Source organism: Danio rerio, chromosome 23 (genome assembly GCF_049306965.1).
Source record: "Danio rerio strain Tuebingen ecotype United States chromosome 23, GRCz12tu, whole genome shotgun sequence".
In the NCBI taxonomy this organism is placed as follows: Eukaryota; Metazoa; Chordata; class Actinopteri; order Cypriniformes; family Danionidae; genus Danio; species Danio rerio.
The window spans coordinates 41,116,106-41,141,230 of NC_133198.1; the positions used below are offsets into that span (position 1 = coordinate 41,116,106).

Sequence of the window (25,125 nt, forward strand, 5' to 3'; positions counted from 1 at the left end):
CATTGAATCCACTGTAAATGGCTTTAGCGCAGTCCTGCACTCAGGATGGTGCGTCCTGTAGCACTGAACACCCTTTCACTGCTGCTGCTACAGGCCGAGATGCACAGTTCTGACCTGGACTTTTTGGTAGGATTGTTAGTTCATCTTTTACCAACCAAGAACATTCATTTAATTTTCCATGACAGCAGTTTCAATGTAGCGAGTGGCCTCGTCACCTTCCCTGTCAGCTTGCTGTGCTGTTGTACGCAGTGTATGAGCCACCGTCGAAATACCTTTGCGGCTAGAATGACCGGTTCTTTCTGAACTGGTGGCTGGCTTGACCGCAGTCAAAATTCTCTCTTTTTGACTTCTCCGTCATCTTTTGTTTCACCTTTGCAGGGAGGGAATTTAATGTTGTAACAAATGATTTAATTACTTTCTCGCGCTAATCGAAATGCATCACATGACTGTTCGTTTACTGTGCAAGCCAAGCCCAGCCAGAAATTAAACCCGAACCTACCCGAACCCGTAGGGTCCCATTGGGTTCAGGCAAAGATCTTCAGCTCTATACTGTTCCAACTGTTTTTTAAAATGTGCGCAAGAACAAAAATTTGAATATGTGTTTATTTTGAAAAAAATAATCATAAAAATCATGAGGAGCACATTAAATAATGTTTTTTTTATTGTCTGCAATGGAATCAAAGTACGTTTAAAAAGTCAAAATAAGTTTAAAAATCACTACTTTCTTGTTAGTTGCATTTTCCATACTGTCCCGACTTTTTCTGATTTAGGGTTGTAGAGATAAAAGCTAAATGTTTGTGTCTCTTGGACTATCTAAAATGCACTTAAAAAGTCATTAAGAGTTTTTCCATGAAAGCATGTTCGACAAACTTCACATTTTATTTTTAATTTTCACCTAAGCCCTTCACAAAGAAGTAAACCAAGGCCTCGTCAGCTCAAAAAGAAAAGAGATCGGATTTCAAAAGCGAGTGAATCTGAATCTGTAAATCTGAACAATGAAGACAGCAGCAGCAGCAAACAGCTGTGAGTTTCTAACACAGGTGCCTCAATTAGGGAGGCGTATGAAAAATGCATGGCACCCTACTAGCCTGTGCGTCAGCTTTCTCTTCCCTTCCAAGTGTCCTCTTCCTCATCCCTGTGTCTCTGACAAGTTGCGGCGGTAGGCAATCAGGGCCCAGAGCAACCCCCAGGCAATTTATCTCTCAGCCAGCCTAACACGAAGGGGCAAAGGGCTACAGAGCTCGGCAAAATGATAATGCCTCCTCAGATGAATATTGTAATAACTCAGGCAGAAAACTCCCCCGACTGCATGAAAAAGGATAGAGAATTGTCGGGTGATTGAGCTCTTCGGTTGTGGCATGCCCATCGCATGCACATCTACTATATCTGTATTATGAAATGCATTGTTTATGTATCTGAAGCATAGCATTGCATTGCATAGTGAAGGTTAGAGATGTAATGCCTTCATTATTCCATATATTTATTCCACAGACGCACTGTAGCAGACACAGCTTAAAGTTGCTCTGAAAAATAGTGATGGAGGATTTATGGGATTGCGCATTTCAACTTGTCTCAGGTGAATTGGGTTTTCGTTTGTAAGTTGTATAGTTTTGGTTAAACTTTACCATCCCCTCAAATGGAAAAATAAACAAAATGATTAGGAGATCATAGCTCGGAAGGATTGTTTTTGTAATTTAGTCGTCTGAATGGTCATTATTAGATTTGTTCAGAGTGTCTAGAACAAACTAGTAACCTTTGATTTGATCCCACTATCCCTTCTGAGAAGAGAGGGAGGTTGATGGGGATTGTTTAGAGATTGTCCTTTCAAATCTATTGTAATCTTTTATTTGCTTTATTGTTAAAAACTAATTAAAGTTAAATGTTTCATTTAAATATTGTAAATTAATCAGATTTAAGTTAAAAATGCACATACCTGATGGATAGAGGACAATGCAAAGACTTTGGTGAGCAAATCAGGTCAAAGACAGCATTAAACTCCCCTATTATGTTGTTATTGCAATAAGTTATCATTTTAAAAGTTATACTCCAATAATACGATTAGATTTTTTTTTTCATTTTTAAATATTATGAATTAAATTAGGAAACTACCCATAGCAACTTTAATGTAATATAGTTGCATATTTACATTCGGCCCATGGCTCATAATGATATGTGTTTTTTGGCCCTTTATGTGAAAAAGTTTGGGCACTCCTGGTCTACAGTCAGCATTTATTTTGTGTTTAAAAGAAGTCTAATGGACATCTAAACATAGACTTCTTGGCTAAAACAATCAGTGAATCAGTGGGAATAGACTTCTGAGAATAGTCCAAATCTAAACTAATACACAGTGCAACAAATACTTTTCTTAATTGGAGTTTTGTTCTCGTTTCTAGTCACAATATCTTATACTTAATACTTAAATCAAGAAGCATTTTCTAGACAAGCAAAATATTGTCATGTTTTAAGAAATTATATACTAAAATGAGTTTAAGCAAACTCAAACTCAAGCAGAATAATCTGCCAATGGGCTAAGCAGGTGAAGAGGGTAAAGAGGGTAAAATGCCTTCATCAGAGATCTTCATTTCTGATTTGATGTGACCTTTTTTATTTGTTTTATTAATGAGCTACAGCAAACTGGAATTAATGGTTTTAATTAGACATTGTCAGATTTTATAAAATGTAAACACTGTCACTGGACTAAGCAGAAGACATCGGTGAGCAAGTCAAGACAAAAACTAGTGGAACTTCATTTGATTATAAATGAGCTTGTTTGTTTTTGCTTTTACTGTAATAAGTTCAATGTAAAAAAAAAAAATATATATATATATATATATATATATATATATATTTTTTTTTTTTATTTATTTAGTAAATATTTAAAAATAACTTGAAACATTGCTATATATATTAACTAATAAAGTGCATATATATGTTTATATATATATATATATATATATATATATATATATATATATATATATATATATATATATATAATATATATATATATATATATGTTTATATATATATATATATATATATATATATATATATATAAATATATATATATATATATATATATATATATATATATATATATATATATATATATATATATATATATATATATATATATATATGTACTTTATTAGTTGATATTTAGCAATGTTTCAAGTTATTTTTAAATATTTACTAAATAAATTAGGAAATTACCCATGGTAACTATATTTACCTTCGGTCCACTAGCCTCAATCAAGTTTGTTTTTTGGCTGTTTATAAGAAAAAGTTTAGGCACCCCTGCTTTTGACATTTTTGCTTACCCCAGTGGCAGATTGTTTTGTTTGTTTATGGAAAAACTTTCTTAATTTTAACTTTATGTATAAAATATATAATTAATATGTTAAATAAAAGTTTAAAAGTTTGTGCTTGTTTAGAAATTGCTTCTTGATTTAAAAGTTATTTTGATATTTGGACTAGAAACAAGGCAATAAATTTTATGCAAGACAAGCATTTTTTTGCAGTGCACAGTTGAATGACTGCACATGTAAAGTCTAATCAGTGTATTTAATATCTAGACGTCTAGTTGATTTTCACTGACAGCCTTAATTAGATCTGTTATAGCCAAGAGGCCAATTATACACACAACTGATTGGTGTGTATTTTTTGTTTTACCTTCACTTCATAACTAGGAAATTCTAAAGAAGGCAAAGTGAGAAATGCTAAACAAAATAAAAACAATTTTGATTTTAAAAACGAAAATTAGTTCTCAGAACAGATTTGCAATTGCTTCTGTTAAGATTTGGAGACATTTTCGAATCTTTTCAGAAGATGAAAAATGTCTGTACTCTTGGTTTTAAAACATTTTTAAAATCATTTTCCAGACATTATAGAACTATTAATGTTATCTGAACTAAATAACCATAACTTAAATTGCCGGGTCCGTCACATTTGAGGGTCTCCTTGAAACATTTCCGTTAGGTTCCGTGCTATTTGCAAGTGTTGTGAGAAAATACAGCAAGTTTTTGTAAATTGTTTGTGTTGTGAGAAAATGCAGTGCGTTTTTTAAAAATGTGTTTGCATTGTGACGAGTTGCAATACATGTGCTGTCAAATGGATGAAGATCTTTTATCAATTTGCTGAAGTTTTTTGTAATTGCATGTGTTTTCTTAGGGTGCTTTCACTAGAGTTGTAAACCTACACTGGTCTCACGGTTCGGTTTGGTTACGATTATCATGCTATCGATTAGGTTCAATTTGATATCTTGGTGCATCATGATGCACTGGCGATGCTTTCCATACACAGTTTTATATTTTCTTCACATCACAGCAATTCTTGTATTAAAATATATTTATATTTATATACTATTTCTAATACATCTTTGTCCTTTAATACAAACAGTCAGATATATAAACTGTACCTTTAAAAACTCAAGTACATGCACAGAACAACATGAGCAATTATAGCAAATAAACTAATATAAATATCTTGCGTGCTTTCTGAGCCCTTTCTATTGAGTTCGTTCTTACACCCCTATTATTGGTCATGCGCACAACAGAATGAGAATAGGCTGTGATTGACTCTAATGCTCTGGGGCTGATAAACACTGATAAAAAGCAGCCGCGATCACAGCTGATCCATGATAGACACGTTGGAGAAAACTCTGCACACACGCGCTCGTGTCTGTATCCATAAGTATCGCTGCAACAGCCGAGAGGAGAGGAAAAGTCACGCCAGCAGGTCAAATGGGCGAGAGAAAGAGAGAGAGAAAAGGAGCACTTTCATTTCCTCAATTGCAGTGAAGTAGGGGCTTCTGCTGTAAGTGTCAGTGAAAGACTGTCCAGCTCGCCTCCCTTGCCATAGTAAGCTACGGAGACATAGCGCAAATGAGATAAATGACGTCAGTACATAATACCCGGTTATGATAATTACTGAACCAATACCGAATTGTCCACGTCTGCATCGCGGTGCACCGAAGAAACAATTAATTTTGACACCCTTAGCTTTCACACTAACCCTTTTGGTCCACACCCATATTCGCTTGACGTCAAAGTGTGGTACGTTTAGTAGAGTGAACGTGTCTTCTGAACTTGGGTGTGCACCCGTAAATCGTACCCGAGTCCGCTGAAAGAGATAGTCTGGGGTACGGGTTGTACAAACTCTGTGTTCACCTCTGATATGAATGCAATTGTACCAAATAACGGAAGTGAACCGGCAACTGTACAACAAACTATAGTTTTCATAACTTTATTCATGTGTGTGTCTGCGTATCACCTACCTTGGTGACAAGCGGGACTGACCCAGTGCAAACAGTGAACCAAAAATGGCTTCTGTATACATTGCGTTATATTCAAAATGTTTTTAATGTTTTTTTATTATTATTATTATTATTTTTTTTTTTTTGCAGCAGATAGACGCAAGTGGCTTTCTGTGTTTTGGTTCTGGTAACAAAATAAATAGAATGGCAATAATATGCGGACGTCTCCATTTTGGCCCTTTGCTTTCGTGGCAGTCACCTAGCACAAAACAGCAGCTTGGTGACACAAACATACCGGGGTTCAGATGGAAAAAAGCTGGTGTGAACACAAACCAGCCAAGAAGGTGGCAAGGGACCGACAATCGAACTTGAGTTTGGTCTAGGCAATTGAATAGAGTGTGAAAGCACCCTTAAATTGCAGCACGTTAAGCTCTCTCGACCACCATACTGCTGTCTGTTTAGATGCCTCACTGTGTTTTACAACAGATCCATTATGCTCATTATGACTACTTATTTTCTGTCTTGATATCATTTAGCAAAGGGTATATCCTAATAATATGACAAACTCAAAGGCTAATTTGCTGCCGGATACTTTTGAGGACTCAGTTGAGGCTTTTAATACAGCCATACAGCCATCATTAGTGCCGTCACTTTTATCCAGAAGTTTTATTGCTCAGAGGTTGCTCTTACATTTCACCTGAGACCTGAAATCTGTTACTTTTAATGGGTTTCTCGGAAAATCTGAGCAGAGTTTTAGACATCTTATTGAGCTTTCACATAAAATACTGTAATACTAGGAGAAAAGGCTTTAGTATTTTTTTTTTTATCTCCTCTTAGATTATCGTCACTGATGTCTTAGGATATCATTTGTGTGGTATGACTGAAAGTTTGAGACTTGTTTTAAGTTATATAGAAACTAATCTAAGTTTCAGGATTTTTAAGGAGACTCCATTGTGCATTTAGTAGATTTGCGCCCTCTAGTGGATTTGTCATGTGAAACGAGCAACTGTAGACTGTTTATTAGCTGAGTGTGACTTTATTATTACCATTATACACCTTATGTGGATAAGTGGCAAAAAGATCATCCAAGCATGTGTGAAAAGTCGTCTTTGGCGTTAATTTAAAACCAGATGAAATGGTGTTGTACTCGATTGTTTTATGTTCGATCCACTTAATAAAAATTAAATTTTTATTTGAACTTAATTTCTTTATGTTGTTCCAACACAAATCGATTGCGTGTTCCAGCATTTTAACAGTGTGAGGCAAGGCAAGATAAGGCAACTTTATTTATATACTGTAGCACATTTTATACACAATGGTAATTCAACGTGCTTTACATAAACAAGAATAAGATGTCCATTACAGTAATCTAATCTGCTGGTGATAAAAGCTTGAACAAGTTTCTCCAAGTCCTCACTGGAAACAAAGCATCTAATTCTTGCAATGTTTTTGAAATGATAATATGCTGATTTACTTATTGCTTTGACATGACTACTGAAACTCATTTCTGACTCCAGAATCCCTTAGGACCAAGGTACGCATTCACCTTGAGAACCTCTTTTCTGTTCCCAAACACAATGACTTCAGTTTACTCTTTGTTTAACTAAAGAAAGTTTTGGCACGTCCAACTGTTCATTTGATCAATGCATTGGCAGAGGGTGTAGTACCATTATCTGCACCGTGGTGTTGTTGCAGGATTTGGCAATATATGTGTAAATTTTATTGGCAATATGTATGATACAGATGTGAGTTACATTTTTCCAAGAAGTAATGCAATATAATTACAGTGATTAGAATTTCGTCTCCTTGGAGTTTTAAGGTTTTATCTGCGTTTTGAATGATTTTGAGATATTGAGCTTTAAAGTTTTTGCATTCCGTAGCAAACAGTATGTGTGTAACATTTGTTTTTAAAATAAAATGTCTTTAAATGTAAACGACTTATAAAAAACATCCCATAATGTAAATAAGTTGTCATTTAATAAGAATATGTCAATAACTCAATTTTGAAAAATGTCAGATAGAACCTAATAATTCTAAGGTGACGATTTGTGCAGTAGTGTTTATTTAATATAATCAAGCTAATGTTTTTTCATATGATTGTAATAGTAACCAGATATGTATGATTTTACCGGTTATTATGCTATAAATGTTTAATATTGTAATATAAGTAATGGTCTGACAATAAAATTGTAGTTAAAAGTTAACTAAGTCACTCAGAAGCTAAAATCTGCCTTTAAACTTGAATTAATTTGCTATTTATATAGTGATGATTATTGATATTGGCTGCTATGAAAATTGTATGGTGATTTCATATTTTAGCCCTACTGCTAAAACAAAATAAATAAAAAAATCAATAAAAAAAAGCATGGTTAGTGACAAATGACCGCTTGCTGTAATGTATATTATGTGAAAAGTGTTTTTTGACCTTGATTGTGTAACCCACCAGTCCCACTGCACCCAACCTGCTCTGAGCTGGAATCGAACCAGCAATTTCTTGTATGGGAGTCGGTTGTTCTAACAAAGAGGCTAAAGTCCATGGCCTCTAGTGTCTGTCGCTAGAGCACCTTTTGAGGTCAAAGGAGGGAGGTTTACCTGCATAGCACTTCGCTAGCTGGCCTCCGTTAAACTCACCCCCCTAAACCTTACCTATCCCGGACGAGCCCCCTTGTGTGATGAACTAGTTCTACTGCACCCAACCCAATCTGAGCCGGGATCAAACCAGCGATTCATTGCGTGTGAGTCAGTTGCTCTAACAAGGAGGCTAAAGTCCATGGACTCTAGTGTCTGTCGCTTGAGCACCTTTTGAGGTCAGTGGAGTGAGGTTTACCTGCATAGCACTTTGCTAGCTGGCCTCTGTTACAACCTCACTCCCATCCCGGACGAGCCCCCACATGTAACCCACCAGTCCTACTGCACCCAACCCGCAACCTGTTCTGATCTGGGGTTGAACCGGTGATTCTATGTATGCAAGTTGGTTGCTCTGACAAGGAGGCTAAAGGCCATGACCTCTAGCTTCTGTTGCTAGAGCACCATAAGTGGTCAGAGAAGTGAGGTTTACATGCGTAGCACTTCGCTAGCTGGCCTCACTTTCAAGTGCATGCCATTATTAAATGAAGAACCTTTCAAGAACATTTAAGCAGTAAGATTTATGATACAAGTAAATAAGTACTAATTATATTCTGCTGTTTTGTGTTACTAGGCTTGCGAACTTTGTATAGAAGGTCAGAACTTTAACCATGAGTTACAAGATGCTTTTGATACCTTTAAAAATGGTGAATAATGACGTGTTGTTGAATACTGTAACAACATAATACATTTGTAATGATTCTTTTGGGGTGTGAAACTACATTTTCACTAATGGTCTCGAACTTTTGGACCCACTATATATGTACGCTCTCATTTTTAATGATCTTTCAGTCTTTATAAAGAGCCGTAGCTAATGGATTTGAAGTGAAAGCACCTCTTGAGTCCAGTCCTTGAACAATAATGGATCCAAAGTCTTTATAAATGAAGCAGAAAGTGCAATCATCGTCCACCATTTCAATGTATTTGAATTTGTTGTTTTGCTATACATGTACCACATATAAGGATGTTTCATTTTTATATTAAAAAATACATTTCTAATGATGAACCCATGATTGGAGCTGTAATTACAGCTTGAAAAGTTGAGCGAGGGGTTTGGTTGGTGCTAAGCTGAAGCCCCAGTTAATGTGCCTACAGCTCGGAGCTGTTGTTCAGTGCAATCATGCACTTCAGAAATAAGGCAACAGCATATAATTTTATTAAAGTGGCACATAAAAGCACAAGGTCGAAATTATATGTTAGTGCTTTTGTATAGAATTTAAAGCTCCTTGAGGAACAGCCTCTTCAGAGACTCAGTTAAATGCCTTTGTTATTCAAAAGTCTCATCAAAATGTTTACTCATTATAATATTTACTCCATAGCAAAGAATTTATTTAACAAATGTCATTTTAATAAATAGGTGGCACGGTGGCTCAGTCGTTAGCACTGCCACCTTACAGCAAGAAGGTAGCTGGTTCGAGCCCAGCTGGGTCAGTTGACATATCTGTGTGAAGTTTACATGTTCAGGGTCACTGTAGTTAATTTCAAGATAAACATCAATGACGCTGTTTTGATACTTAAAGACGTTTTAATGGTAAATTCAGTTTGTTCATCTAAAAAAGTCAGAAAAACATTAATGACAATTATAATGGCCTCTTGAAAATCATGTTTATGACAGATTTAGGATTTAGCAAGATATGTTGTCTTGGCAATGGCAAGTTGTATTGACAAGATTCACAAACACTAGCTGCATGTCCCAAATGAAGCACTGCACACTATGCACTTATGCACTACATAATAATGATAATAATAATAATAATAATAATAATAATAATAATAATAATAATAATAATAATAATAATTCCTTATTTAAATAACGATTTTTCTGGACACTCAAAGCACTTTACACATTTGGAGGAATCTCCTCATCCACCACCAGTGTGCAGCATCCACCTGGATGACGCGACAGCAGTCATATTGCACCAGACCACACACCAGCTGATTGGTGGAGAGGATTTGGCCATGATGCTGGAGTTAAATATCTGTAAACATATTATGGTGTTTTTATGCTTTAGAAGAGTCAAAAACTTTCTTACAACACCTTTAATACTCATAGTATGTCAATGTGATTATGAGGCTGATTGTTTTTTTTATAAATGCTACATGTTCTTCTGTGTTTCTAACAATGAAGATGGTATCCATCCTAAGATGTGTATTTTCTTGCTCGAGTTAAAACTGTCAGCCTCTCCAAAGAGGAGTGAATGCTAATTGGTTTCACGTTTCATGTTTTCATGTTAGTGCAAACAGGAAAAAGCGGCTTAAGGTTGTAAATGCACCCTTGAACCCGATGCTGCTCAATCAGAGTGTGAATATGTTGCTCTAATGAGCGTTATCCAAACCTGCACAGCTCCCATTATTCATACCTTCCTTCTGTTTGCAGCTTCAGCACAGCTTATTTATTTTTTTATATAATGCAAATCAGCACGCATCTGGCCCTCGCCGGTTAGAGAGGTAATTAAGCACGCAACCCTTTTGTCTTCAAAACACGCTCTTGGAGTTTTTCATTGGAGGTGGGGGGGGGGGGGGGGGGTATTTTTTGTCTTGATAAAAGAATCTAACTTTATTGTGTGCTTTATTTTCCCCACAGATATTTTCCTGAAAAGTTTCCCCGTGCAACCAAAAGAGCTGAAGGACAAACTGTTGATTATAAATGAAGAGGAAGGCGGTCTCTCTGATGAACACATCACCTCTCTCAGGAGGTAAGAGTGATATGGAGATAAAGCAGCCTGCCAGAATGCACACTCAACAAAATAGTTCATCATTTTGAGTAGCGCTTTAGTTGACTGATAAATAGTTGGTCTGTAAACATGCAGACTAATGTCTGTGCTTTTGTGCACCATGTTTTAAAATACCTTATCACACGGCTGTCTGGAATACTCAATTCTGATTGGTCTGTCACAACAATCTGAAGTGTGTTATTCCCAGATAGGAACCTCTAAATAACACAGGCTCATCTAGGAAACTTTGAATCTTCTTAACCGTCAGTAAATACGTCACATACATATGCTTACATCCACGTACAGTTGGGGCAGGTTAGGGTAATTAGGTAAGTTATTGCACAACGATTGTTTGTTCTGTAGATTATCGAGAAAATAAATAGCTTTAAAAAAACTGCTTTTATTCTAGTCAAAATAAAACAAATAAAATTTTCTCCAGAGGAAAAAAAAATATTATCAGACATACTGTGAAAATTTTCTTGCTTTGTTAAACATAATTTGGGAAATATTTAAAAAAGAAAACAAAATTCGAAGGGGGGCTAATAATTCTGACTTTAACTGTATATGTTATTCCCAGATAACAACTGCTGATAACACTGGATAACCCAGGAGCTTTGTATCATGTTGACCGTCAGTGAATACATTCACATATGCTTGTCTGTGACTTCTGTTTTTGACTGTTTGGCGCCATCTTTTTATTGAATAATATATAGATTAGTATATGTTCAAGTCAGCTGTTTTTTTCTGTCAGCTTTGCGTTTAATCTGTAAACGTGCAGACTAATGTCTGTGCTTTTGTGCATCATGTTTTCAAATACCTTATTACACGGCTGTCTGAAAAAACTTGATTCTGATTGATCAGTCACAGCATTCTGAGGTATGTTATTGCCAGATAACAACCGCTAAATAAAACAGGCTCATCTAGGAAACTTTGAATTTCCATTAGAGTCAGTAAATACAATCACATCCATATACTTACATCCATGTTAACATGTATAGGTAAAGTCAGAATTATTAGCCCTCCAGAATTTTTAGGCCCCCTATATATTTTTGTATTATTTCTGTCTAACAGAAAGCAGATTCAAAACATTTTGTAAACAGAAACCTAATAGTTTTATAACTAATTTCTAATAACTGATTTCTTTTTCTTTTTCAATACACTAATATTCAGCTTAAAGTGACATTTAAAGCCCTGATTAGGTTAATTAGGAAAGTTAGGGTAATTAGACAAGTAGTTGTAGAACGATGGTTTGATCTGTATACAATCGAAAGCAAATAATGCCTTGGAGGGTTAATAATATTGACCTTAAAATGTTTTTAAAAAATTAAAAACGGCTTTTATTCTAGCCAAAATGAAACAAATAAGACTTTCATCAAAAGAAAAAAATATCATCAAACATATTGTGAAAAATTCATTGCTCTGTTTAACATAATTTGGCAAATATTTTAAAAATTAAATTCACATTCCATAATAATTTATTCGCCAATAATTCTGACTTCAACTGTAGTTCAGTTTGGCTCTATCTTGTGAATGAGTAATATGTAGGTTAGTATATGCTTTATTCAGCCAATTTACTTTCTGTCAGGTTTGTGTTTTTCTTGTGCAATGCGATGTAATGTGCAAGTTAGTATATATTGTATCGTAGTGGTAGGGAATCTACAGTATGGCTTGCGAGCCACATATGACTCTTTGATCAATGATACATGCCTCTCCTGCTGTCCCCTTCAATAATATTTTACCATTTAAAAAATGTAACCGTCACTAGAAATCAGTTTCCTATTGAAAATACAATTACAATTCCCTTTTTATTTTATTTTTTATAGCAAAAAAAAAAAAAAAAAAGTTTACAGTTAAAGAATGTTTCAACCGATGGATAAACTTGAGTAATAAGTTTTGTCATAATAAGTAGTTGTGTAATAAGCAGCATAAAGTACAGCACAGATGGTTGTTTTTACTGAATAAAGCCATGCAGTCTTATACAACAATTTTCCACTCTGCCTTTTGGGCTTTTTTTCCGTGATAACATCCTCATGTATGTACATTATCCTTATCTTATAACACAACTCTCTTCTTCTTCTTCTTTGGCCTTAGTCCCGTATGGTTGCGGGGTCGGCTCTTTGGAACATATGATGACGACTACAGTACTCTTTTTTTTTTTTTTTTTTTTTTACACCGGCCGGCCTGTCGTTTGGGCCTGTCACCCTCATACAGTCATACACTCATACACTATGGACAATTTAGCCTACCCAATTCACCTGCAGCATGTCTTTGGACTGTGGGGGAAACCGGAGCACCCGGAGGAAACCCACGCGAATGCAGGGAGAACATGCAGACTCCTCACAAAAACGTCAACTGAGCCGAGGTTCGAACCAACAACCTTCTTGCTGTGAGGCAACAGCACTACCTACTGCGCCACTGCTTCGCCCCTAATTACACAACCCTCGTACATACATAAAACATTGTTCTGAGCTGTAATAGTTTATTACTTCTTTAATTAAATCAAAGCTGGCAGAAACAAAAACGCTGGATAGAGCGGACACTAATCCACTTATTATTCAGTCACAAGATGGCACCAAACAATCCAAAACCGCTTATCTGAAATAATTACATGGCTGTCTGGAATACTTGATTCTGATTGGTCAGTTGCAACAATCCAAGATATGTTATTCCCAGATAACAACTGTTGATAACACAGGTTCATCCGGGAACTTTGTAATTTGTTGACCATCAGTGAATACGTTCACTTATGCTTGTCTGTGACTGTTAGGCACCATCTTGTAATGCACGTACGATGCAATCCTGGATTAACCATCTATGATGATCCTGGAACATCATTTTTGTTGGAAAAATGTAATCTATACCTGTTCCCTACCCCTAAACCCAACCATAAATTGATTTTTATTATAGTTGGATAACAATCATGTAGAAGTGCATAAACCTATAAGCCTAAACTTAACATAAACTGTAAACGTATCCCTTAATATTCTGATTGGCTGATTGGAATGTTGTTCCAGAATAAACATAGATGTTAATCCAGGAACTTGACCTACTTGGTGAAATCAGGTTGGCGATCTTGTTGCTGAATAAAATAGATTAGTACAGTATGCTTCAGTCAGCTGTTTTTTCTTTCCGCTTTGCTTTTAATTAAAGAGTTAACAACCTATTCCAACTTGGATCAATGATTTGTGTCTAATTTGTAAGTTTTTGTGTCAAGAAGCTGTGTAATAAGGCTTATACAACAGTATTCTGCCTCGTGTTTGGCTGCTGATAAGCCTTTCAGGCTTTATTCTGTAATAACAACCACCTGGTTGAACTTTATTTTGTAATACTTTAGTTTAGGTCACAATTCACAATGTTAATTAACCATTAACTACCTCTCCTAGCTTATTAAACTACTAATTAGCTGTTTTTTTAATAGTAAGGTAGACGTTGGGTTAAGGTTTTGGGTGGGATTAGGGATGCAGAATAAGATCATACTAACTACTAATGAACAGTTAATAACTTAATAATAGGCAGGTAATAAGCCAGTAGTTAATAGCATGAGCTGGTACCTAAACTAAAGTATTACCCTTTATTCTGAGCATATCATGTAAGGTAAATCAGTACATGAATTTCAATTGAAGTCAAGCTCGGTTCTGTTGGTCTAGTGCCTCTATAAAGAAAAATATTTGTCATGTTTGTGCTTAGATTAAATTTGGTTTATACCTTGGAGAACTGTACATGCTTTTGTTTTATTTTTATTTGTGTATAACTTAAAAGTTTTAGCTTGTTCTAGCTTGTTATCTATAAAGTGTTTTTTTTCTTTGGGGAGTTGGCATGACAAGTTGAGCGATGATACACTGCTGTTGAAAAGTTTGGAGTCAGTAAGATCTTAAAGCTATTTAAAGGTGGTCGAATGGTCACTATTATTTTATTTTAGAATCACAGATGAAACTGCAATAATGTTTCTTGTATTAATATGTCAATATTCATTATTAGTATAATATTGCTATGATATTAATAATATATTATGGTTATTATAAGTAGTTTGCAAGTGTTGGGTTGCAGCTGGAAGGGCATTCACTGTGTAAAATGTGTGCTGGATAAGTTGGTTTATTCCGCTGTGGCAACCCCTGATTAATAAAGGGGCTAAGCCGAAAAGAAAATGAATGAATGAATATTATAAGTAGTAGTAGAAATAATTACAAGTATAATACTGGTAATAATATTATTATATATAAAATCTAGTTAGTCATTCATTCATTCATTTTCTTTTCGACTTAGTCCTTTTATTAATCAGGAATCGCCACAGAGGAATGAATCGGCAACTTATCCAGCATATGTTTTACACAAGCAGATGCACTTCCAGCCACAACCCAACATTGGGAAACACCCATACACACTCATTCACACACATAGTTTACCACCAATTTAGCTCATTCAATTCAACTATAGCGCATGTCTTTGGACTTTGGGGGAATCCGGAGCACCTGGAGGAAACCCACGCCAACACAGGAAGAACATGCAAACTCCACACAGAAATGCCAACTGACCCAGCCGGGCCTCAAACCAATGACCTTCTTCATGTGAAGCGATCGTTCTACCCACTGCACCACCGTGAGCCCCATAAATCTAATTAGATCTCACTAATATAGTTTAAAATGTATGTTATTCTTGTGATGATAAGCTGTATTTGCAGCATTTTTACTAATGGTGTAACAGATCACAAATCTCACGGTTCGGATCACATTATGTTTTATTAGTCATGGATCGGATTTTTCGGATCAGCCAAAAACAGGAGGAGACAAATGTGATTTGCTCTCCAATTATTGCAAAAACAGTACTGCAAGCACCATTTGGCTTTAACAAACAGAACTCAGAACCAGTTATTTTTATTAAAATAAAATCAAGAAATAATCAGCTAATAAAAATAAATGTAAAATATTCAGTACTGTAAAATTCTCTCTTACTACTACTGTTGCTGATAACTCTAAATGTATAAATCTAACATAATTCATACAACCCATATTTATTTTTAGTCTCATTTTAAATAAATGATTCAGTTATTCACTCATAAAACGTCATGTTTCATTGCTAGATAGTCATTTTTGAAGAATTATTCAGTGGCTTATTTTTGATTGCTGTTTGTCGACACCTATTGGTTAAATAATGCAATTGCTGCCTAAGACTTTCATTTTTGAGCGTCGTTAAATGCATATGACGGTGATTTTAATCTTTACCATAAACATCAGTGATTCAGACTGAATCTTTTTCTTCAATTTTGCGTGTTTCAAACACAGATTTGAAAGCAGCAATTCCAAGAATTAATAAACATTTGCAAATCACCATCATTAATAATTTATGTTGCGTTGGTGTTGAGAGCCCGATCTTATAATGAATAATCGTTCAGCTTACACTGAATGCATTAATGCAGGCTAAACAAGTAGTGATAGAAAACACCTTTAATAACCTACCACATCCTAAATAACCTACCTTAGTTTCTTCCGTCATCATTATATTTTTTCAGGAAAGCCTAAATGCTTTCATCCATGCGATTTAAATGACAAGAGAGGCGAAATCTCTGCGATCGTTATAAATTTAGTAAAGAAAAAAAAGTATTACTCTATGGGTCATGTGTGTTCCGATCCGTGGGTTGTGATTCGTACAAATCACAGATCAATCTTGATCCATTACACCCCTAATTATTACTCGGCATTATTACTTTTGCTACTTTATATTGTTGAAACTGTGATACATTTACAGTAATGCCTAATAAATAACAAAATTCTTTTATTTCAATGAGCAGAGTTTATACTATATTATCCTTGTAATATAATCATACAAATACTCATCCTTGATGAATTAAATTATATTAATTATTCAAACTTAATTTATTATAAATAATTTTTCATAATTTCTCAAAACATACGTACTTGCCAGCCTTACAACTTTTGAACTTTGGAATAGCATTGTGAGATGATAAGCTATATTATTTAAAGCGATTTTAGTCACATTTTATATTCATTAGCTCGCTCCATGCACTTTTTATGATTAGAGCCCACAGAAAACATTTAAAAAGTTTAAGACTTCAGCCAAAGCACCATCGAGATTTTTTGTCCATGTTATTTGTCAATGACCCTTTTATAAACTATAAATGAAAATATAATGATGGAGATCGGCCGAGTACAGCCCTATAAAACAGAGTTTTGCAAGATGCTCCAGCGGCGGATCTAATGAAGACCACAGAGACCTCAAGAGTCACGAGCAGCTGATGTTGAGGAACGTTTCTTTAATGCTAATATAAAAGAACATATGCCAGGCTCTCTTAACAGAACAGCCCGCTTATGAAACTTTTATCGGATGTATTTGAGGAAAAGGAAACTATTGAGTTGCCCTGAGGGAAACTGGAGAAATGCTTTCTCTCTAGCATTTTTGTCTGCAAGAAGCATCCTTACATGACTGCCTGATGGCGACCTGTGTGCAGGAGGCATAATATAATGTACCTGCTGAGAGATTTATATTTATTTAAACCCAATACAGCAAATATCTAAGTGCAGTCACGTGGACTTCTGAATACAGTCTTAAAGGGGACTGGATCCATATTTACAAAACATTTTATCTTAGCACTAGGAGTTCTCCTAATGCTAATACTCATAATGAATTTAAATTCAGTTTATAATTATTTTTTTACACGGCTGTCTGGAATGCTTAATATTTGCTGGTCAGTCACAACCTTCCAAGGTATGTTATTTCCAGATAACAACCTCTAAATAACACAGGCTCATCTGGGAACTTCGAATCACCATGACTGTCAATGTCACACCCAGTCTTCCGTGTATGTTTGTTTTCATCATGTGACCTTTCCCCATGTGCTCCTTTGTTCCAGTTCCCGCCATGTGTCATTATGTTCATCACCTCCACCTGTGTCTCACCCCTGTATGTAATCCGTTCATCATCTCCTTTGTATTTAAGTCCCTGTATTCAGTTAGTTCCTTGTCCGGTAATCTTTCCTCGTGATGTCTTGTCTGTTGCTTGTTTTCACCCCATGTCCTTTCAGTGTTCTTCCTTGCAAGTAATTATAATAAAATACACATGTTTTGATAATTTTGGGAGCCTGTGCCTTCCTCTGAACCCGGGGCATTACCGTCAGCAATACATTCATACCCATATACTTGGATCCATATTCATATGGATTTGCTTGTCTGTCAGGATGCAGTTTTTGACTGCTTTTGGATGATTTGTGACATCTTGTGAATGAACAATACGTAGGTTAGTCCATGCTACATTCAACCATTTTCGTTTCTGTCAGCTTTGCATTTTTGACAGTTTGGCATCATTTTGTGACTGAATAATGCGCAGGTTAGTGTAGTGTAGGTAATCCGAATAAACTACGTCTTAGAACAATGTTATGTGTTTAAATTTCATGTTTTTTGCCCAAGTAGTTAAGTAAGAAGATAGATGAAGTGCACACAGGATGGTTGTTTTTGCAAAATAAATAAAGCCCTTTAGTCTTACACACTCTCAGAAATAAAGGTACGCGAGCTGTCACTGGGGTGGTACCTTTTCAAAAGGTACAAATTTGTATCTAAAAGTTCCATATTAATACCTCAAAGGTACATATTGGTATCTAAAAAGTACAAAAGTGTTCCTCTTAAAATTTGTAGGTACTAATATGTACTTTTGAGGTACCAATACAGACACAAACGTGTACCTTTTGAAAAGGTACCACCCCTGTGACAACTTGTGTGCCTTTATTTCTGAGACTGTACAACAGGGCTCCGCTTCGGGTTGCCAATCAACCCGTCAGGCTTGATTCTGCGATAATAACTTCATGGATGTATTGTATCTCTAACAAAATCAATTATATATATTTTTAAATGAAGCTATAAAAGACTAACAAAACTAATAATGGATTATAATGACATGTATAGCTACATTAATAATAAAATTATGAAGGCCTATTAGAGTCAGTCAATGTCAAGCTGATAAATTATGCTCGACGACAAGCAATCCTTCTTGCCAAAAATTGTACAGTGTCCTCTAGGGGATTTGAGAAAACACAAACTGCAAAAAGACATAGTCCACGGTATAAATCTTTCAGTTCTCAAAAATGTTGCCTTGGGTACATATTTCCAGTGAGCCTGTGTTTAATAAAATCACGTTATTATATGTTGTCATTTAACCTGCCACATTTACAACAGCCATAGTTAACTAAGAAGTGACGCAAACGGCTGTCGTTAGCGTAGATTGATTATCTCAATGTCATCAATGACAATTCAGCTGAATTCCATTTTTTAACCAATTTCTTTGCATAGCTTATCAGTGTACTTTGACTCTGTGAAGTAAACTCTCCTCCATCTAAACACACATGCTGGAGCTTTACTGGAACTGCTTTTACTGACACACGCACAAGTCGCACAAGTCCAAAACCACTTCTAGCTAGCGTAAAAGCTTTATTGTGAATTTACGGATTTTATTTAAAATTTGGCCTTTCCATCACTCATTTCTCATGCGATAAGTTAAAATGTCGGTGATATATCAACCCAGCCAGTGTCTGACTCTGGTTTGAACATGTTCGGCAGCATGAGTTTCACTTGTTTTGTTGTTTCTGGAGTGTCAGAATAGCATGTAAAGGCTCTGCCTTCTTGTTGAAAGCAGCAGCTCATTTGCATTTAAGGTGAGAAGCACAAAAAGGATCTCCCCAATATTGGCAAATTTGGAAAGCTATACATGATCTCTGCAGTATTTTAAGCTAAAAGTTTACAAACACAGAATTCAAATAAAACATTTTTTTGTGTGTAGCTTAACAGTGTACTCTATGTAGTAAACTGCTTTATCTAAACACATGCTGGAGGTTTACTAAAACTGCTTTTACTAACAAAATGCACATGAAAACTGCCTCAAATCTCTACACGGGTCTAGTATTTGCTAGTCATTTTTTTTTTGAACAAGTATAAAATCTCTTCAAGCTAGCATAAAAGCTTTATTGTGAATTTAGGGATTTTTATTAGAAATTTATCATTTCCATCACCTGTTTCTCATGCGATAAGTCAAAATGTGAGAGATATCAACCAAGTGTCTGACTCTGGTTTGAACATGTAAGCGTTTAATCTACTACTGTAATTTTAACATTTCAGCTGCATGAAATTCACTTGTTTTGTTGTTTCTGTAGTGTCAGATTAGCATGTAAAGGCTCCGCCCACTTGTGGAAAGCAGCAGCTCATTTGCATTTCAAAGTGACAAGCACAAAAATGACTACCCAACTTAATAGCAAATTTCTAAAGCTATACTAAATGATAAAACAGCAAAAATCATTCCAAGGCACTCGAAAGAAAGGGTAACAGTGATCATTTGCCTCTGGGGTTTCTTTTAAATGCTGTGCTCTCAGTATGCGAGCCCAGTAGTATTTGAAAAACAGTATGCGAGAAGTACCTGGATGACCAACTACTTTCCTGTGAGATTCTGAAGTGTGCATCCGATGGATGCTATGTTATCCCATAAAGCCACAGAAGAGAATTTATGAATGGGAGAGAAGCGATGCAACTAACGTGGATGGGTCACCTGATCATGACAAAATGGCGAATGTAGTACAATGAGTTCCATGCATACAGCTCAAATTCATACTATAAGGAACGTACTTTTCTAACAGTCGACTAATAAATTCAGATTCAAACGTTGTACATACTGAGTAGTAGGCGATTTCGGACGCAGCCCATGTCTTTTGGAAAGAAGCAGCTCATTTGCATTTAAAGTGACAAGCACAGTAATGACTCTCACTCAATTAATGGCAAAAGCTATACCACATGAACTGTGCAGTATTTTGAGCTGGGACTTTACAGACACAGTCTGTTGACAGCCAGAGATTTATATCTCACCTTATGAAAAGGTGTCCCTTTTAAGCAAAATGGTCCAAGCGAAATATCTGCAATATTAATGGCAGGTGGCTGTAGTTTCTCCATCAGAACATCCTCATGAAATAGTCAGTGTGGTGTGGATTTGAAACACGCTTAAAATGACCCGAACAGCAGCCCATTTTAAAAGGTGGGCGGGTTCAAAGAGTCAGAAACAGTCGAAGCGTCAACTACCTGAGCACTTTATTCAAGCTGACTGCAACTTGGCTTTTAATCAACCCCTGTTCCTCGGGCCACTGGAAATCAGAAAAGCATGCACCATATTCTGAGGACTAGATGGAGAGATGCAAAGGAAAAAAAAGAGGCAATCTCCAAGGAGAAAATAGGCTCGCTAGGCAGTCAACCTGTAAAAAAAAGGGAACAAGGGTCGTGTGACATCCTTTTAGAATTGTGCATGCTTAAAATGGGCCTCTATGAAGTATTTATGAACCGGAGAGGATGGGATGATGTAAACCTAAATTAGGGCAGGCGTTTCAGTGCTTTGCTGTGTTTACATTTGTTGTGTGCTCTTCATCAGATACGTGCCCACTCCGGATGACGTGGAGATGTATAAATCACATAAAGGAGACTCAGCTGAGCTGCACGTGGTGGATCAGTACATGATGGAGGTAAAATCACAGCGCCTACTCATTTACATTTGTTATTCACCCTCCTGTGAAATTTCTTTTTGAAATATTTCCCAAATTATGTTTAACAGAGCAAGGAATATTTTACAGTATTTCCTATATTTTTTCTTCTGGAGAAAGTCTTGTGTTTTATTTCGGCTAGAATAAAAGCAGTTTTGTTTTAAACTATTTGAGGTCAACTTTAATAGCCTCCTTAGGTAATTTATTTTGAGTGTCTACAGAACAAACCAACGTTAAACAAGGATTTGCCTAATTACGTTAATTTGCCTTCTAAAGTGGAGCAACTATGCCGTCACCTTGTAGGCTATTAGGCTGCTTGCATAAAACTGGTTTCCTCGTTAAAATCTCTATAGGATTTTCCGATAGGCTTTATGAAGATTGCAAATAATAAGGTCTGTGTTCAAACACTCTTCATTACACTTACACGTTTTGTCCAACCATATAGTTTTCACACAAAAATACAACTTTTATTACTTTTTGCATCATAAATGCAAGCGCAAGAATTGAAAAGCTAACATTAGGCTATAAACGGGCTACTGTGCCTTCAGAATGCTCGCCTGTGACATCACCACCTTGCTACAGACAACTTTTCAAGCTTATTTTTAGAAAAAATGGTTCATAACAAAGATTTACTCTCTCAGATTATTATAATATAATCCACGTTATATGTTATAAACAAATAAATACGCAAAAACACATAGACCGACCTGCCTTTTGGATCGTTTTTTTTACATAGGAAATACGTTTTGTTTTACTTTATGGTTGTTGTAAGAGTTTTAAAACTATAAATGTGCCTACATGGTATTATCATAGACATATTTAAAAAGTGTGCATACAGCCCGCTTACCTTAAGCCTAGTTCACACTAGAGGATTTTAAGCCTGATTTGAGCCCGATTTGGAAGTTAACGAGCTCACCGACAGATCGGGCTGTGATGGGGAAGAAATCTGCAGGTGCTCGGCGCTCGCCGCTCTTTATGTGTGAACTACTGAACAACACATCAAAGAGGCTCGCTGACGCGTCGCCGACACCTCGCAGACGGAAATCCAACATTTAGCATGCTAAATGTTCCAGAGCAGTTGGCCGACTCAACCCCACGTGTGGTCCGATGTAGTGACGAGCTGCAGCCAATGAGAGAGCATATCAGCATGAGCTGAATGCCTGTGTGTTCAGGAGCTCAGCAGAAACATCTGTGATTGGTCAGAATGGGCATCAACACCCTCGTTTCATTCTAACTCTATTACTTGCTAATTACTTTAAAGCATAGTAACTAATAGCTTTTAACATTTACAAGTTATTCATTGTTTAGTTTTATTTTTGGCTTAGTCCCTTTATTAATAAGGGGTTGCCACAGCGGAATAAACCGCCAACTTATTCAGTTAATGTTTTATGTAGCAGATGCCCTTCCAGCTGCAACCCAGTACTGGGTAACACCCATACACTCTTGCATGTACACTCATACACTGGCCAATTTAGCTTATTCAATTCACCTATAGCACATGTCTTCGGACTGCGGGGAAAACCGGAGAAAACCTACGTGAACACAGGAAGAACATGCAAACTCCACACAGAAATGCCAATTGACCCAGTCGAGAACCAGCGACCTTGCTGTGATGCGATAGTGCTACCCACTGCACCACTGTGACGCCCTCTAACACTCTATTTTCTTATATATTTATTCATTTACAGACACACATGCAGGCTTTAAGTCAGCTAGGTTTGATTTTATGTATATGGCCTTGTTTTCATGCGTCTAAAAGTGCATCAAATTAATTTGATCCTCATTATATAAAAATGCATGAGAGGATTTAGTTTGACAGCTTGTTTATTTTAATTCTTAACCTTCATCTTCACTTTAAGTATGAACCAAACCACTTGATTAAGGGGTTTTATACGAGAATCCTTTCATTCTTCAGTTCCTTTAGGCATTTTAACAACTCTGGACATGTGTTTGTGAAGCATTAATCACAGAGCCAGTGTCTTGACATTTGATCCTACCCATCAGATTATGCTACCAACACTGTATGTGAATGGTTCTGAGGTTGGGGTAAGGGATTGTGGTAGGTTAGGGCCGTATTACAGCTTCATATCACACTACTCCACATTCAAATTTACACTGGTAGCAAAATCTAATTGGTAGCATACTGTGTCAACAAATTGGGCTGCCTACTTTTTGAATAAGAGGTAGGACAATCTGACAAGGTAGGACAAATTTACAGAAAACCAGTCCTTTCCAAAGCTTGAGGATTGAGGATTTAAACAAGTCATGTTGGGTGTTTCCGTATTTCTCAGTAGATATCCCTGCTGAATATTGAGTCCTGTAAAATGATGTCTTACTGAAACCCCTTCCAGCTGTGGTGGTCACTTAAAATGCATCAAATATGTGAGATACATAATACATAAAACATGTCAAATATAAATGTCTTAACCTTAAAATATATATGTGTGTGTGTATCTAGCCTTAGGGCAAATATCATTGGCTGGTTTTCAGATGACATCTGTTGAATGTGTATGAATGAATCTCACAAATACAAATAAAAAAAAAATGACGTCAAAATGTAGATAAATAAACCAAATTTCGATTATTATTTTTTAAATAGTTAATTTAAAGGTGCTGTATGTAAGGTTTGACTTATCTAAAGCATTAAAATACAACAACATGTTTGTAAATATTTAAGAAACTTGCTTGCTAACTGTTTATCTGAAAAACAATGCTGCAGTCAGATATTCGGTTTTAAAAATGTGCGTTAGGTGCCAATACAGCTTTTTTTGTTGTTGTTGTGGTTCCTTTAACCTGCCTAATGCCAGTTTAGCCAATTATATTTCACAACCAAGGTTCATTCTGAAAATGTAGTCCCGTGGACGTTTCTGGAGGCCGTGAAATACGTCCCGGGTATGTACAAATTTTTGCAGTTTTTGTTTTTGCGAATCCGCGAGAGGCCACTTTGTGTGATTTTTCAGATCTCAAATGTCTCTCGCGAGTGGCGTTCGTGCCCGCGCTGTTCACACACGAGAGGCTGCTGTCTGACTGACTGAATGATTATGAAATCCTTCCCATAACCCAACCAATTTTATTAATTGACCCGCCCGCTAACTTCCCTAAACTCAACCAACAATTTACAAAAGCTGTCCAGAAAAAGAAAAGCCCTCGTCTGATTTTTTTTACTACGTTTTCAGATTTCACCACATTCTCACCCTGGTATGAACTCGTTTGCTTTATTTTTTGGATTCTGTTTTTGTCTTACCTGATTTCTGGAACAAAAAAGTGAAAGAAAAGTGCACTTACTGCACTGGTAAGATTTATAAGCTGATTAATACCAATAAAACTACTTTAACATTAATAAATGTAGATTCCGAATCACTAGTGTTGGCTTGTCACAGTTCTAATTCAAATGGTTTATTTTATTTATTTTATTTAGCATTTAACACTAAAAACTATACTAAAACTAAACACAATAAAGCATATGAGATGTACACGAGGCAAACATTGTCAGTTTATCCTGTTGTTCAGCTGCAAGAAATAGAAGCCGTTTCTCAAATATAAATTTCAGGTGTTGGCTAGGACAAAAATTCCTTTAATGTAGAGAATATTCTTTCTATCGCATGCTGTTGGCTTTATTAAGAACAGGGTTTAAATCAGCCTTTTAGCTCAACGGTTAGACACACTGCTGTTGGGGTCGTCAGTCTGGCACCCTGCTCTTGTTGTTTTGAAACAGCAGTGCAATACTTAGTTCAGCCACTGGATGTCAAAAGTCTGTGTGGAGTTTGCATTAGAGGTCTGCATTTCTGCGACTACCCAATTTTAATATGAGATTTTGGAAAACAAATCTAAATTTAGTGGGAACGGTCAGGTCGGGTAGGAAATAGGGCATGTCGGGCAGAGAACAAAGGTTGAACATATGGCGGGATCGGTCAGGTGCGGAATAAAACCTGGCGGAAGCGGAGTAAAAATTCAGACGTGCACAGATCTCTAGTTTGCATGCTCTTCCCAGGTTGGTGTTGGTTTCCTTTGGGTGC

The 25,125-nt window shown here is 36.1% G+C and overlaps 1 protein-coding gene across 3 annotated transcripts in view; it reads left to right on the forward strand.

Moving 5' to 3' along the window:
• LOC101883438 (uncharacterized) overlaps positions 1–25,125 on the forward strand; it is a 121,806-nt gene that overhangs the window by 54,952 nt on the left and 41,729 nt on the right. For 2 of the 3 annotated variants that reach the window (XM_005162454.6, XM_073939318.1), the window contains exons 9-10: positions 10,464–10,575; positions 21,001–21,091. The exons of the other annotated variant lie outside the window; for it this stretch is intronic. In XM_005162454.6, coding sequence (XP_005162511.3) covers positions 10,464–10,575; positions 21,001–21,091 — 203 coding nt within the window. The remainder of the gene's footprint in view (positions 1–10,463; positions 10,576–21,000; positions 21,092–25,125) is intronic. 3 annotated transcript variants of the gene reach the window in all.